The sequence below is a fragment of the Corvus kubaryi genome, unplaced genomic scaffold (assembly GCF_017639235.1).
Source record: "Corvus kubaryi isolate FWS band 111438036 unplaced genomic scaffold, C.kubaryi_AGA036_p1.0 37300, whole genome shotgun sequence".
NCBI lineage: Eukaryota > Metazoa > Chordata > Aves > Passeriformes > Corvidae > Corvus > Corvus kubaryi.
Window position 1 is genome coordinate 2521231 of NW_024581093.1, and position 14698 is coordinate 2535928.

A 14698-nucleotide genomic window follows, 5' to 3' on the forward strand; every position below is an offset into this window, starting at 1 on the left:
AGTGAAAAAACTTTTCTTTGTTTCAAGCAGATTCCGTCTCTCCCTGCCTTTCCATCTAACTTCAAAAAGAGAAAGGAAGAGAAAAACAATGTACACTGCCCAACACGCAGCAACTTCAGATCCAGAGATGCACTACAAATTCCCAGTGGCTGGGTTCAGTCAGGCCATAAATAAAACTGCAGAGCCAACTTGAGATGCTCCTGGGTATAATTTACAGTGAAAAACTCTGGTGCTGCATGCTGAGAGCATGGCTCAGCCATTCATTTGTAACAATGGAGCTATTCTTCTGTCTGCACAAGGAAAACAAATCTCCTGTTGTTAGGAATCAAAGACAAGTCCTTCAGACTCTAGGAGACATATTTAACCATGACTAAGTGTGTTACTTCCTAAGCATTCACTCTTTAAGTCATCCCATCCCTCTCTCATTATGTAGTACTTCTGGAAGTGATTGGAGCGTATCCCAAAAAAGCAAGTTTATTGACCTCCACTAGCAACAAAAGTGCTTTAAAAGGGCTTGATGTGTGACAAAGTATGCAAAATTGATCCCTTAAGTGGTTGTGAGCAATGTGATGTGAAGCCTCATCCTTGTTCACAGGGGGTTCAGGATCTCTGAAAAAATCCTGGCAAGAGACATGAAAAAGGCTTTTTGAGTTGTCTTTGCAATTCATGGCTTATACATTTGCTGTGTGGAAGGGAGGGGATTGGCAGCCAAGGAAAGGAAACTCGCTTTTTCCAGAGAATTCTCCTCAGTGTTCTCAACCATTTGAGATTTGGGAGAAACTCACTGAGCTATGACTCCTACTTCAGTGAAGTTTCAGCCCTTTTTTATAGAATTTTAGGCAGCCATTTTATTTTGCTTGGGCAAATAGCATGCAGATCATGTTTGACACTGATTAGAGTTTGGAACATTTCCACTGACTCCCACCAACTCCACAGGCACCAACCCCAAAGTCAGGATGATCCAATCTAAAGCAAAACGTGTCCCAGTAGCAAAAATTCCCATTCCCAAAGTCATTGACCAGTCCATTGTCCAGTGGCTCTTGGTGAAAAGACAAGTCATGCACAGAATCATCAGGGTTGCAGAGATCTTCAAGATCCAACCGTCAACCGAGATCCAACTCCTAAACTACATCTCCAAGTGCCACATCCAGACACCTCTTGACACTTCCAGATCTGTGTCTCCACCACCTCCCTGGGCAGATTATTCCAATTCCTGACTGCTCTTGCAGTGAATTTTTTACCAGTGTCTAATCTGAACCTCCTCTGGGAAACTTAAGGCCACTTCCTCTCATCCTTTCACTTGAGACAGGGCAGAAAAGTCTGAGCCCCAAATCACTACAACCTCCTTTGAGGCAGCAAACAAACACAATCACTTTTAATTCAGGTGGGTTCAGCCTCCTCATCCCCCTGGTCTGATGCTCCAGGATGAGGCCTCATTAACACTTAGTTTGCAGCACAGAAAAATGTAATTTATATCCAGACAGAGTCTATCCCCTTCCAGACAGACCAGTAGCTGTTATTTGGAGAAGCTGACAATAATAAATGACTTTGCTGCCATTTCCAGACTAGCAGAGTTTGGAAACAGTGTCCCTGTGCTTCCAGGAGCCACTTGTGCTATGTGGGGCAGCTCGATTCAGTGCAGATATAAATATTATATACAAATATACACCTTATTTACATAGAGTGCTTCAGATATTTCTACAGCCTTTCATGTTCCCATGAAACTCGATGCAGTTTGGGTTCTGAGTTCTCCAGCTTCAAATGCTGCATTTTAATTCTACTTAATGAATTAGATATGCTTTAGAGCTGTAATAAACTTTTCTTGTGAAGATATTTCTGAAGCATTGAGTCACATTGCTTACTGAGAATAAATACTGAAACAATATGTTTACATAAATAATTTAAAATCCAAGAGCACAGTAGGTAATAAAAATATATTGCCACGATAAGCCATGAAACCAGAAAACAACACTGCTCTAATTAAAAATTACAAATACACTGCAGTAAACAACTTATTTACACATAGTTAAAAGCCTAACTATTGAATATTCTGGACTTGTTGAATCCCAAAAAAGGGAAAAATACTGAAACCAATCTCTTCACACAGTCAAATATTGAGAACCATAACTGTGTTTAATTAAGATCTACTGTTAATAATGGATTTCAGAGTGAGGTTCTTCTTTTAATTTCCCAAGGTAGAAAATGTTATTAAATTTGGCCTTTAACTTCTCATTGACATGTACACTTGAAACTTCTGATTAAAATTTCAGAGGTTGGGAAGAAGTACCCAAAATTAAACTCTCAAATCTGGCACAAAAATAACAATGATCCCTGATTAAGAAATCAAATTTCAGAAACTTCATTACTGTTCTACTAATAAATTTTTGGGTTATAATTAAAATGGGGCCTGCTGGATTTCTTTCATTTTTTTAATTCTAGAAAAGATGGAAACCACAGAGAGATTTAAATGCTTAAGAAAAAGGAAAAAAAAAAAAAAAAAAAAGAAAAGTTAATGAATGTGAGAAATGTGACCCTGCCTGAACAGGATTTTTTTCTTTCTGGGAGCAATGAGAGTGGAACAAACACTGTTTTCCACCTCTTATTTCCAGGATGATGCTCCCACCTCTACCTCGAGCTCCTCTGGGATGGTAACATCAGTGGATCAGGGAAGAGCTGACACCGTGCAACTTCTGCCACTCGTGTGCAGACAAACGGCCACAGCTCGAGGTCTGTGATTTTGGAGTCTCATTTTTTTCACTGAAACACATTTTTGCCAGCTTGGTTGAGCTTTGAAATGAAATTCTTCCTCAGCCTGCAAAAACACATCAAGCTGAAGAATAAGAAGGAAAATTGCTTCAAAAGTACAGCTGTCTTTAGGAAATTTTACAAAGTAAGCCACGTTTTTCAGAGATAAGTAATTTGATTCTGATTCAGATCTGCATTGTTCAAAGAATAAATTCAATCTAGTTGCAGACAATGGCAAAAATGGTTTCTCTACTCTTTTTTGTGGGTCTTGAAATGCATTTATCATGTTATATCTAGTAGAGTAACTAAATTTCCTGATTACAAATAATCAGCAGCTCCTTCTACAAGTTCTATACAGAAAATTAACTAAAAATATCCCTGCAGTTAGATCTATTTCAGTTGTAATAGGCTGAAAAAAAGAACCCAAAGCCCACCAACATTAATTCTCTGCTGGTCTGCCCATTTTGAAGAGGTTTATACTTTGTTGGGTGTGATGTACATGGTTCACACAGCACAAATCTGACATTCATTGCATCTTGCACACAAAACATTGCTCACTCGTGGTCATTAATATGAAATGGAATATCTCATTTAGGAGGCAGCTCTCCCTGCTTGGCCTTTATTTTACCATTTAGTCATAGCAAGGACTGATGGCACAATTATAGTTTGAGAACCACAAAGTTTGGTATCTGTGCTCTAAAAGTCCTGGACATTGTCCCAGCCTCTAAACACACACCTGCCTGAGGGAATTTGAGGCCAGATCCCAACCAGTGAGTGGTTTTGGCCTTTACACATGGAATTGTACCCTGTCTTTAACTGCAGATGCTGCTCTCATACCACAGTCTTCTTCACTGCTGGTACCCAGGTGTTTCAACACCTGTCAGCATTAAAACATCTTTTAAAAGAAGTGCTGTTTTATGCTTTCCTGTTATTTTAGCAATAGGACTGACAGGTAGTCAAATTAGCCTTTTGCATTCAACCATTTCCCAGATTTCCAATACATTTGCATTATTTCCTTCTAACTTATACAATCACTTCCACTTCCATAGTTTCTTTATGTGACCATTCCTCATTCCCAGCCCAGTGTAGCTTAATTCTGCTCTTCTTTTCTGCACATAAAAGAAAAAAATTCTTGCTTTTGTCTATAAACCTTCCACGTTTGGCTATACAGATACAGTAAAACTTCTGGGAAAATTCTGTTTAGATTGTGAGTTCATCAAGGTTTGAGAGTTCCTTGGCAGACAGTTGTGAGATGTGGTGGACTGCAGAACATGTTTATGTTACTTGACTGGCTACACACCACACTTAAAGATAATTGAAGAGTGTTCAGTGACTCACTAGGTGCCCTTTAAATTCGGGGTCAATGTAGTTTGGAGAAATTCAGCAATACCAGTAGGTCAAGGGGAAAAACTCAGGTAATAGCTCCTGGATTGTTGGTTTTGATAAAAATCCTTATATTTTCTTGGCTTTTCTCTTTTAGCATCACAAAACCAGCTGTTACACTAATGAATGTTAGTTTTCCCATCTCCCATGAAAATACATAAATCATGGGGAACTTCAATAATTGTGTTTCTGAAAGTCAGTCCAAAACCCGAAGGAAATAATATCTGTTCCCTGAACAAGCCAGGTTCTGAGAAAAGTTGCTGAGGGTCATATTGCCCTGTCTGACAAGCAACAGAAATTCTATCCATAGACACAAAATTTTGTGAATGAAATAAGAGGTCTTCTTAGCAAAAGCTAAACATAAGAATAAAAATTATTCTATAAATAAATCCATTTAGAAAACAAGGGGAAAGGTGTGTTAAGAATCATCCTTCAGGTAAACTCATATTTCTATGGTAGAAGTCAAAGGAGAAAAACTGAACTATTCATGTTATTAACAACGTTGTCCTTGAGGTAATGCAGAGAATTGAAACTTTTAATTACTGCCTTGCCTTCTTCCTCCTTCCTTGGAGATGAACACACTCACCTGCTTAAATTCACCTCCTCATCATTCAAATCTGAGTCCTTTCCAGTGACATTTTCACCAACACTTTTTACTGACAGAGAACATCCTCAAGATCAGCAGCTTTCTTTTTTGCAGGACAGTACATGTGTCAAACCTTCTTTAAGGATTGCACAATCACTGCTAAATAACCCTGTGACAGCAGAGAAATCTCTGCCTGTGGTATGGATTGACAGAGCCATTGTTCAGCTGCAGCTTTGAAGTCATTCTCACAAGGTGTTTATACCCTTTTACATACACTGAGACCTGGGGGAAATGATACTTACAAGGAGGAATGAAAAATTAAACACAGCTGTAGGTTTTAGTGGTAGTATCTAACCTGTAATTTTCAAATGCTGGGAAAAGCTGTCTGGAAAGCCACCTTAGCCTTAGAGAATGAAGTGGTTGATTTTTCATTTTTCATAGAATCTCAAGTGAAAAGACCAAACCAGATGGATCAAAATATAAAATGATGATACCATGTAATACCTAGGTTTGCTCCTTGTGACATGGCACATATGTGGGATTATATTATTACAGCACAGAAATAATAATTTATTTTCATTTATCTGGAAAAGGCCAAGTCTTAGCTTCCTTTAGCTTCAGCCTGTCACTGGGAAATCTTTTCTCAGCTCTTGAAAGTGGATGGACAGTCATTATTTCACTGAGGGACATTATAAATTATCATAAACTGATTTAAAGCCCACGTAAAACAGATGAATCATTTCTTTACACATTTTCAACTTTTACACATCTTCACTGGCTCTCATGAAGGAAGAGGAAACAAGCAGGTTAAAAGTAGTTTTGGAACTATGCAAACCAAGTCTATTGCTTGTGGCACTTGATTGTTCTACTGTAGGAATCTCACGGTGTGGAAAATTCTTGTTCTCTAACACAGTGTTTTCAACAAACTGACTCTCTAATTGCAGGAAAAAAATATAAAAAGTAACTTCTTATTGTGTAGAACCAAAAAACTTTAACATAATTCTACACTGGCAGGCAAATTCTTGGGCACAAAAGACATTCCCACTTTGAGATAGATAAAAATGAGAGGGCTCTGCTCTCACCTGATGGTCTGGTGCTGCAAAGTGTCCGGGTCAGTGGCGTTCACCGTTAGCACCACGCTGCCAATGGGGATGTTCTCTTGCTTGGACACTGTCATTGGGTTTGGGTGGAAAACTGGGCCTTCGTTGACATCCTCCACGGTGATCTGGACGGTGGCTGTGGAGCTGGGGCCATAGGCTATGTCTGGGATCAGCGGGTCTTCGTTTTCCACTTTGATCAGCAGCGTGTGGAAGGCCGAAATCTCGTAGTCTAAAGGCTGCAAACCAGAAAATCAGAGGGCAAAGTTCAAAGACAACACTTAACACTTTTTCTTTTAGCCCATTGCAAACTTGCAGATGGCAGAATTGGCCCGAAAGGGACAAGAGCATTCCCAGCATCTGGAACTTGGTCAGAGTTTAGGATTAGACACACTCAGTTCTAAAGGGCATCAAAGATAATGAACATAATGGAATTAAAAAACCCATGGAGACATCCCTCTGTCCAAGAGCTTACATTTTTTTTCTGCCATGCCCCATAGACATAATCCAATTCTCATATATACGTGTTTATTTATATGTAGCATGTGTTAAACAAATGAGTCACACTCAGGAGATACTCATGACAATAACACAAGCTGCTTTCAGAACTTCTGTCTTGAAATCAAAGGCACTACCATGGAAATACATACATTTCTCTCAAGAATTGAAAATGCCTCTTCTGAAGCCAAAAAGAGAGAGTTCTGGTACAGGCAGCAAACAGGGCTACTTTCTTTCTTTTTTAAATTTTTTAAGTTTGAGACATAGGATTGTCTTCATACAAGCAAAGTAAATTTTCCTATGAGGCTTCAGAAACATGAGACCAATCCACTTTAGAAATGTGGATTCAGTCTGAATCCATGCCCCTTACTTCCCTACTATTTGCGTGTGCTCTCTAAAACGTGAACAAAATGGGGCCCTTGAATTCTAATTGTACCTTCAGCCACAAACAGAACTTTGTTGTCAAGTCTCACTATTAATTGTGATGCTTACTGCAAATCTGGCTGTTATTTAAGCACAATGGCAATACAGATAGGAGCAGGCAGTCCTTGTGACTAAAAAAATAAGGTTACTGTGACAGAAGAAGTGGTTATACTCATAGTTTGGACAGGGACTGGCAGCCAACTTTATATCTTTGAATAACCTATCCCTGCTGTGCCTTGTTTTATGCAGCGAACCAAGGGGATGAACCTTACAACAACACAGGGCAGAAGGGAATTGTTCTTACCTTGACAACAGAGAGCATTCCCTCATTAGTCTGGGGGTTGGTGTGGATCTCAAAGCTCTGCCCTGGGTTCCCATTAATGATGGAGTAGACAGCTCTCCATGCCCCAGTGGCGGGGTCGTCCCGGTCACCCACAGTCAAGTTCACTATTACACCCGTGACCCCCTCCTTCACTGTGGCCTGGAACTAGGAAAAAACACAGAGGAAATCATTACTATTTCCACTTAGTGACCACACACACATCCACAAAATATCCAAGGCAGCATTAATTATTTACCCCAACAGGAGGAAGGTGGAATCCTTGACCGAAACGGAATGTTATGGGGTTTAAATAATGCATTCTCACCTATGAAATATGAGGTAGCACATTTCAGCTGCTCTCCATTTAATAGATAGCAGATAAGCAGCGATGTGATAGGAATGGAGCTGGGGAAGATTCTGATCGCAAGGAGACAGTTCAGCTCATATTCCTGGAAAGTGAAGCATGAAAATACCTGCAGTGCTGCAGAGCTGCATATACTGCCAGAAAGGGAACTGAGGGAAGAGGAACCTGACTCATACTGACCACTCTTGCCTTCAAATCTACTTTTATTTGCAAACAAATCCAGTTTTGCATTTCACACTCTTTTTCTCATGAATTATCCCACCCACATTCATTTTTCACTGCACCGTTATCGAGGCACAAAACAGGTCTCACAAAAACCATTCCCAGACCATTTTTTGGAGGGCTTGCCCTAAGGCACTCAGAAATAATTGGACCTCATGCTACCACTTTGTGTGCATAACTAAAAGTCAGTGCTGCCTTCTTTTTGCCATGGAAGAATTTTTTGTGACCTTGTGAAATGTGTTGCTGTACGATTCGACCAGCCAAGCCCTGTAAGAAAATTCTAGTTTATTCTCCATCATTCTTATTTATGTAGGAAAAACATTAAGCAAACCATTGGAAAAGCTTGTAAGGGTCAGGCTTAATAACACTCCTCACCTTTCAAGTACTTGGGGCTGACGCGCTAAAAGCACTGTATATAAGAGTGATAAGATAATACCTGCTTTAGAGGTGGATAAACCAGGCTGATAAGAGACCTAATCCTGCGAAGTGCTGAACATCAGCACTGCCGTTATAGATCATTAGGAAATCTTAGCATTTCTAGGGATTAAGTCTTCAAAAGCCCAAAATTACAAACTTTAATGACACAAATAGGTTTTGCCGTGCTTGCACTTCTTAAAAGCTGCATCACTCAAGGGCAAAAGTCACCCAAGTGGCTTCAAGACCTGAATAAACTAAATGTCTTTTCCTCTGTCTTACAGAACATGAGAAGTCACAGCACTGCAGAATAGTTTGTGAAAATACCGAAACCAGAAAGTGGCATTTTATTAATGTATATATTTCCCAATCTGGACAAATAGGAGGTAAAGTGGATTTCCTCACACAAAAATAAAGAAAAGATGACTATGTCTTCCCCTGTGTTCAGTTTTCTTTGTTTTCCTTCTTTTTTCAATAGATTTGGCTTCCCAAACGCTTTTTCAATTTTTCTGTATAATTTGAGTATATGCATTCAGTTTAAGCTTTCCAGCCTCAAACCTGATTTCATAAAAGGATGACATTAACGACTGGCTATTTCTATCTTCTTTGGTGTATCTAACAAAGAATTTAAAGATTCTTTTGATCTTGATAGTTAGTATGTAACAGGTTGTGATTGAGCTTTGTTTCAGACAGTTCATTAAGCTCATTTGCGGTTTAATTAACTCTAAATGATAATACAACAATATTTTCACTTGCTGTGAAACAAATTAGAAGGAAAACTCTATTAAGAATCTTGGAAATAACAGAAGACTGATTACCAAGATTGTGTTCCTTCCAGCTCAGCCAAATGCTGACACTGTCAAGCAGACTTGGATACTTACTCTGACTGAAAATAACCAATTAGCCAATAATTGATATTTTTATATTGTTTCATATTGTCTCAACTTGAGCATGCATACTATGAGACACCAGAACCAAAAGGGTCAGAATTTTTCCCACAAGTGTTCAGTACCCAACAATTTCCATTCAGCTGGATAAAAAGGTGACCAGAATTCACAGAGCCCAATAAAAAAGAATCTAACCCTTAGATTTGACCGGGCATCTGCTCCTAATTCATATTGATCCTTCGGAAAAATCTTTTCCTTAATCCTCCACTCTGATTCAATTAAGTGTTCAATACTCCCTGGCTCACCTTGGGAATGGTAAGAGCTGTTAGGGTAAAACATTAAAAGGTATGGCTGTTTTATTCAGATTCATTATTGTGAAGCCTGTGAGAGAAATTTACTATTTTTACCCCATCGATGCCAGACTGTGATGGAAAAGGTTGCCATGATGTGCCAGTTAGTTCAAAAAACATGGAATGTCAGGCTAAGGGTATCTAAATCAAGGATATCTCAGCTGGGGTTGGCTTTACTTCTGCATCCTTATTTTCTCCTTATTTAGGAAGAGGTCTCAGTAACTTCAGTTGCAGAGAGAAAGGGCACATGGACCTGCTGGGGGCACAGCACTGCTGAGCTGCTGACTCCTGCAGGTCAAGGAAATGCCAACATCCACAGGGAAAGGCTGTGCCAAGCCAAATAATTCCAAGTACAGTGGTACCCTCACCCCAGCATCCTTCACATTCTGGAAACAACCACAAAAACACAGATATTTGAAGCTGCCTGGAATGTTAGACTAAAATCTGTTCAAGATGGATGGAAAAGCAGAACGATCAGACCACAGAAGTTGTCATAGAGGTCTACTCTAAATTTATAATGTGAAAAGTGCAATAAATCACAGATTTCTGATTGCAAAAGATACATATCTACTGTGAAATAGCATGGCCTAGAAAAATATTGTGTCTTTTATCTAGAAGGTGAACTCTTGCCTGTTCAGTCACCTTTATATAAGGAATAGACTTCCCAACATTTAGAAAAATCTGTTACACCTACACTGAGTCCCTTTCAAAAACAAAAGTAAAAAGGGAATTTAAAAACTGTGAAAGGGCAAAAATAGGATTTAGATTTAGAAGCAGAGGAAAAATAACCAAGGTTCCTCATATTTCACAGTGAAAGGTTTACACTCTCAAAGCACAGCGCTTAACTGGGAAAGTCTGAACCAGTGCTCTAAAAGAAAAACTCCACAGTGGCTAACACAAATAATTGGATCACAAGTTAATTGATTTTACTCATTTTAAATATCTGCACATCCCCTAAGCACCACTATAAATTAAGAATAAAGTAGATGAGTTCAGTACTTTATTTAAGCTGCTATCATTTGGACCCATTTTAACACTAATAGCTTAGAAGGTGGTACCCTGGGCCAGAGTGGGTTTGCTGGAACGGGCTGTGTGCATTTCCTGCTTCTGAGTATTTGACATGTGAAGTTAACCTGCTCTGTGATGTGCCATGCTGTCGTTTATTGTGCTTATCATGCACACAGCCCAGAGATTTTAGCAATTCTGTCATTTTTAAAGTTTTAGAAACATAGCAGAGGAAAAAGACACGGTTCTTCTTTTTTCTGTTTCCAAAATCCTGTGGTAAAATACACAGAAAACGGACTGAAACTTAGAAGGAAGCAGTGAGCAGCAGTTAATGGGAAACTGAACAATTTTGAGGAAATATAGTGATGGATGTAGATGAAGTGTGTGAGGCTTGTGAAGGTGCACAAATAGAGTTCCAAATGTAACGAGCTAGCAGCGTTTGCCATCGTGCTGGACTGATGGGAAGCAGATAAGGACACTGGAACTCTTGTGAGGGATCACCAGTGTGGTTCCACGGGGCATGGAAGTCCTGGAGGGTGACAACAAGCAGCTTCTATTTCTTACAGCACAGGAGTCAGTAAAGGGATGGCAGGGAGATCAGAAATGTTCGAAACAACTGTGTTCAAATACAACTCTGAGCAGAGGAGAGAGTCTCAGTCCAACAAACTTCCCTGGATCTTGCAAGCTGAATTTAGTGGTTGTTTCCTGCTGGAGCCAGGATGTAACACTGAGCCAAATCCTCCTCCACACTGAGCTCTATAATGAGCTGATAGGACATTGCAGTGGCAGCTGTCACTGACAGAAAAATTCCTCTGGATGGTCTCAAGACAAGCCAGTCTTGTCAGATTCCCACCATGGGGCAGGTACACAAAAAGATCACTTTGCAAAACGTTATCACCTGAGAATCCAGGCACTGACCCCACCTCAGCATCAAACATAGCTGGAAATGGTACCCAGACCGTAAGAAAATCAGATTCTTATCTCACAGCCGTATCTAAGGCCTCTGTAGTAAATGAGACTCTGTTTACTGATTTCTCAGAGCAAAGAGATGAACTTAACTGCATCAGAATCATCTGAATGCCTCCTGTCCACCAGCAGCGTGAGCAGGCTGTGACAAGACCATTGTGAAGCCACTAAAAAACTCTCTCAGAGGGGCACTGACACCCAAATTAAAGAGCTGCCACCAGCAGCAAACACAAAGCAAGACAAACGTGCCTGGGGTAGGTGATCACTACCCAATGGCTCATTAAGATTCTGCATGCTGTGATTCCCAATCAGGAACAAACAAATTAAAACTCTGTGTCAGTTTGCATTTATCAGGGTGATATTCCAGCGGAAGGTATTCTGTGCTGCTATCGTGTTTGTTTCCTCTTCTATATATCAAAAAACACGGAAAATAATGAGTTGTATTAATTCATATGTCTCTGTTAGAAATTCCACAGAGAAATTGTATTACTGCAATTATCTCCCTCCACTGAAGCCTACTGCCTTTGTGACCATATTTTGTCTAATTTCTTGAGAATGTGATGACAAGCTATAGAATCTCTCGCAACCTCTTTGCTCTTTGTGCCTTTTACTTTGCACGCTGTCATTCAGTTCATGCACCTGAGCTCCCAGGATTTATTTGCTCATAAAACAACATATTTTCCATAGCTCTGTACCTGGAACATCTCCAAGTGCAAATGAATTTTCAGAATGGTCGCAAAGGTTTGCATTCTGGATCAATCAGGAATGAGAGTCTCATAAATGTCAGAAATGAGCATTTCTGGTGGAATTCAGTGGGATGCAAAGCCCAGTTTGCCAGAGAAGGATAAACCAAGCCACTGGTGCTTGGAGCTCCAAGTTCACAGGCAGGGGAAGTACGAGGAGGAAATACTTGGCACAACACTTGTGCATAGACCAAAGTGGTGCTGCTGATTCTGCAGCCACCTTCCCTCCCACCCCAGGAGCCCAGGGTGCTGCCCCAGAGGGCTGGAAAACTGCACCTGAGCAAAATCAGTTTATACCAAACTCTCCACGAGAGCAATTTAATGGAAAATGGTGTGGTCAAGGTGAATTGCAACCCGGTGTTACATTCTCCCTGATCTCCTCTACAAATGTGGAAGGTTTTCCCTCAAGACTGCACACAGCCTTTGCTATGTGGACACAAACAGCAGCTCTATTTCACTGCAAAAATATCTGTATTAAAGTAATGGATTAAGTTGATGTAAGCTGCACACCAAGCAACACACAAAGCACTTAGAAAGCCATTTAGATGAAAGACACTACATAAATATAAAACATTATCATGGTATGACAAGGATTTGATGGTGTAAACGAGATGCAAAGCAGGAATTATAGCTGTGAGTCACCTAAACAGGCTTTATTATTGTCATTGTCTTACTGCCATAATGCTGGCTTGTAAGCACTGTGTTATTTCTTAACTGAAAGTGTTTCTTTCAGCTCATTCTGTATTTTTTCTGAGTACATCATATTCTTCCACCTCCCTGGTGAAATTACAAAAAGAATTCAATTGTATCTTAGAAATAAAAAAACAAAACCAAAACCAAAAACGTTTCAAATATATGAAATTGACCATAATAATTTTGGATGCATTTTCAATTTTTAGTTCTGAATGATTTTCCACAGGCCCTGCATTGTAAATGCCTTGTGATCTTTCAAGGCACACACCAGTTACTTTACAAAGTAAAAGTAGGACTCAGTAATGAAGGACTGAATGAATATTTTTGTCTGCAAAATCTTTGTCTGCAAGTCTGCAACAAGAGCAACCAACCCAAAAGATCGATTAGGTAAATGGAAGGCTCAGGATTCAATTCTGCCCACTGTAGCATGGCTCTGAATTTGTGCCTTTTTATAGAAAAACACAAACATACTTAAAACCTTGATATTAATCATGAATGAGCAAAAAGGGGAAGTTTCAACATGGCTTCATTTTGTTCTGCTGTTCATCAACCTATTTGGAAAAGCACTCAAACAAACAAAGAAACAAGAACTTATTAACCAGGGTCCAGGTGAAAGTCCCTCTGGAAATAGTTTTCCACCAGGTTAAAGCCAAACTATTTATGGGACTGAGACCACTTCAGGTATTAAAATTCATGAGTGAGTAGTAGTGGGTTGGAATACAAAAATAACAAGAAGGAGAAGGAAGGAGAAGGAAGGAGAAGAGAAGGAAGGAGAAGGAAGGAGAAGGAAGGAGAAGGAAGGAGAAGGAAGGAAGGAAGGAAGGAAGGAAGGAAGGAAGGAAGGAACTGTAGGGTTGCCAGCATGAAGGGTCCCTTCTATTCCCCTTGCAGGTGCCATAAATCTTAGAAAACTTTGGAGGATTGACAGAATAAGATCCTCACAAGATCCATAAATTAATTTGCAGAATTTTCTTCCTGTTTCTTCCCCACAGCAGTGCTGAAAGCCCATTCTGAGCTGGTGCTGGTTTCAATCCTCTCATTTATGGGCTCACAAAAGACTAAAAAGCCACTTGGGGACTGTAAATAAGTGATGGTGAAGGTTGCTTGAAAAATAGCTGCTTTTTGGAATTATTTTGAAGACTTTTGTTTACACAAGATTCTGACCCTTTCTCAGCCCAGCTCAGGGCCTCACTGAACAAAGGCAAAAAGATAATTCTAACATGTATTAATCATATGCTGAATGCCTGCTTCAAAGCCTGTTACCTCCAGGTATACATCAAATGTCTGAAGATTCAGAAGGAAGACAAAGATGCTCTTTTTTTTTCCCTGAATATATAAATAATTTAGAAATGATTCATTCTTTTCTACCTATAAACGCAAGGTGCATTCAGTTTTTTTTCTGGAATAAATCAAGTACCCACAAATAATTGGACACCTCTAGAACGATGGTTGTATCATAGAAAAAAAATACTCCTTCTCCAGGTGGACAGAGCACAGTGAAAGGTCACTGTATTTATTACATTTAAGGTACTTTTGAGAAAACCTCGAATAATAATGTTATTTTCTGAGCTACAAAAAATTCCTTCACTGCAGGTAGAACAAACCTTATGTTTAAAACAACAGCATGAGAGAAATGATGATCTGAGCACGGCTGAAGGAGCAGACTACACCTATTCACCTGCCCAGGGAGCAGGGAGAGCTCTGCCTTTCACATTTATGAGGCCTCTTGTGCTGAATTCAGCCAAACCAGCTCCTCTCATTCCTTCCTCAGTGCACTTCCCATCAAGGGCAGTGTTAGCCTGCATTCTTTCTAAGATGCTGGATGTCTTCTTTAAAGGAATGAACTTTCAATAAAATACACCTCGCTGGATTTTTCTATCTTTTTCCTCCACCGGATTTGAGGAGCACGAAGGTTCTGCAGGATTTTTTCCCCCCACTTATCCTAATGATGGTGGGAAGGGAAGGGAAGGGAAGGGAAGGGAAGGGAAGGGAAGGGAAGG

General features: G+C 39.8%; 1 protein-coding gene across 2 annotated transcripts in view; it reads right to left on the minus strand.

The window, feature by feature from the left end:
- CDH13 (cadherin 13) overlaps nucleotides 1-14698 on the minus strand; it is a 446705-nt gene that overhangs the window by 48200 nt on the left and 383807 nt on the right. For both annotated transcript variants that reach the window (XM_042027121.1, XM_042027120.1), the window contains exons 9-10: nucleotides 7037-7219; nucleotides 5797-6050 (exon numbers count right to left, since the gene is read on the minus strand). In XM_042027121.1, the coding sequence (XP_041883055.1) occupies nucleotides 5797-6050; nucleotides 7037-7219 (437 nt within the window). The remainder of the gene's footprint in view (nucleotides 1-5796; nucleotides 6051-7036; nucleotides 7220-14698) is intronic.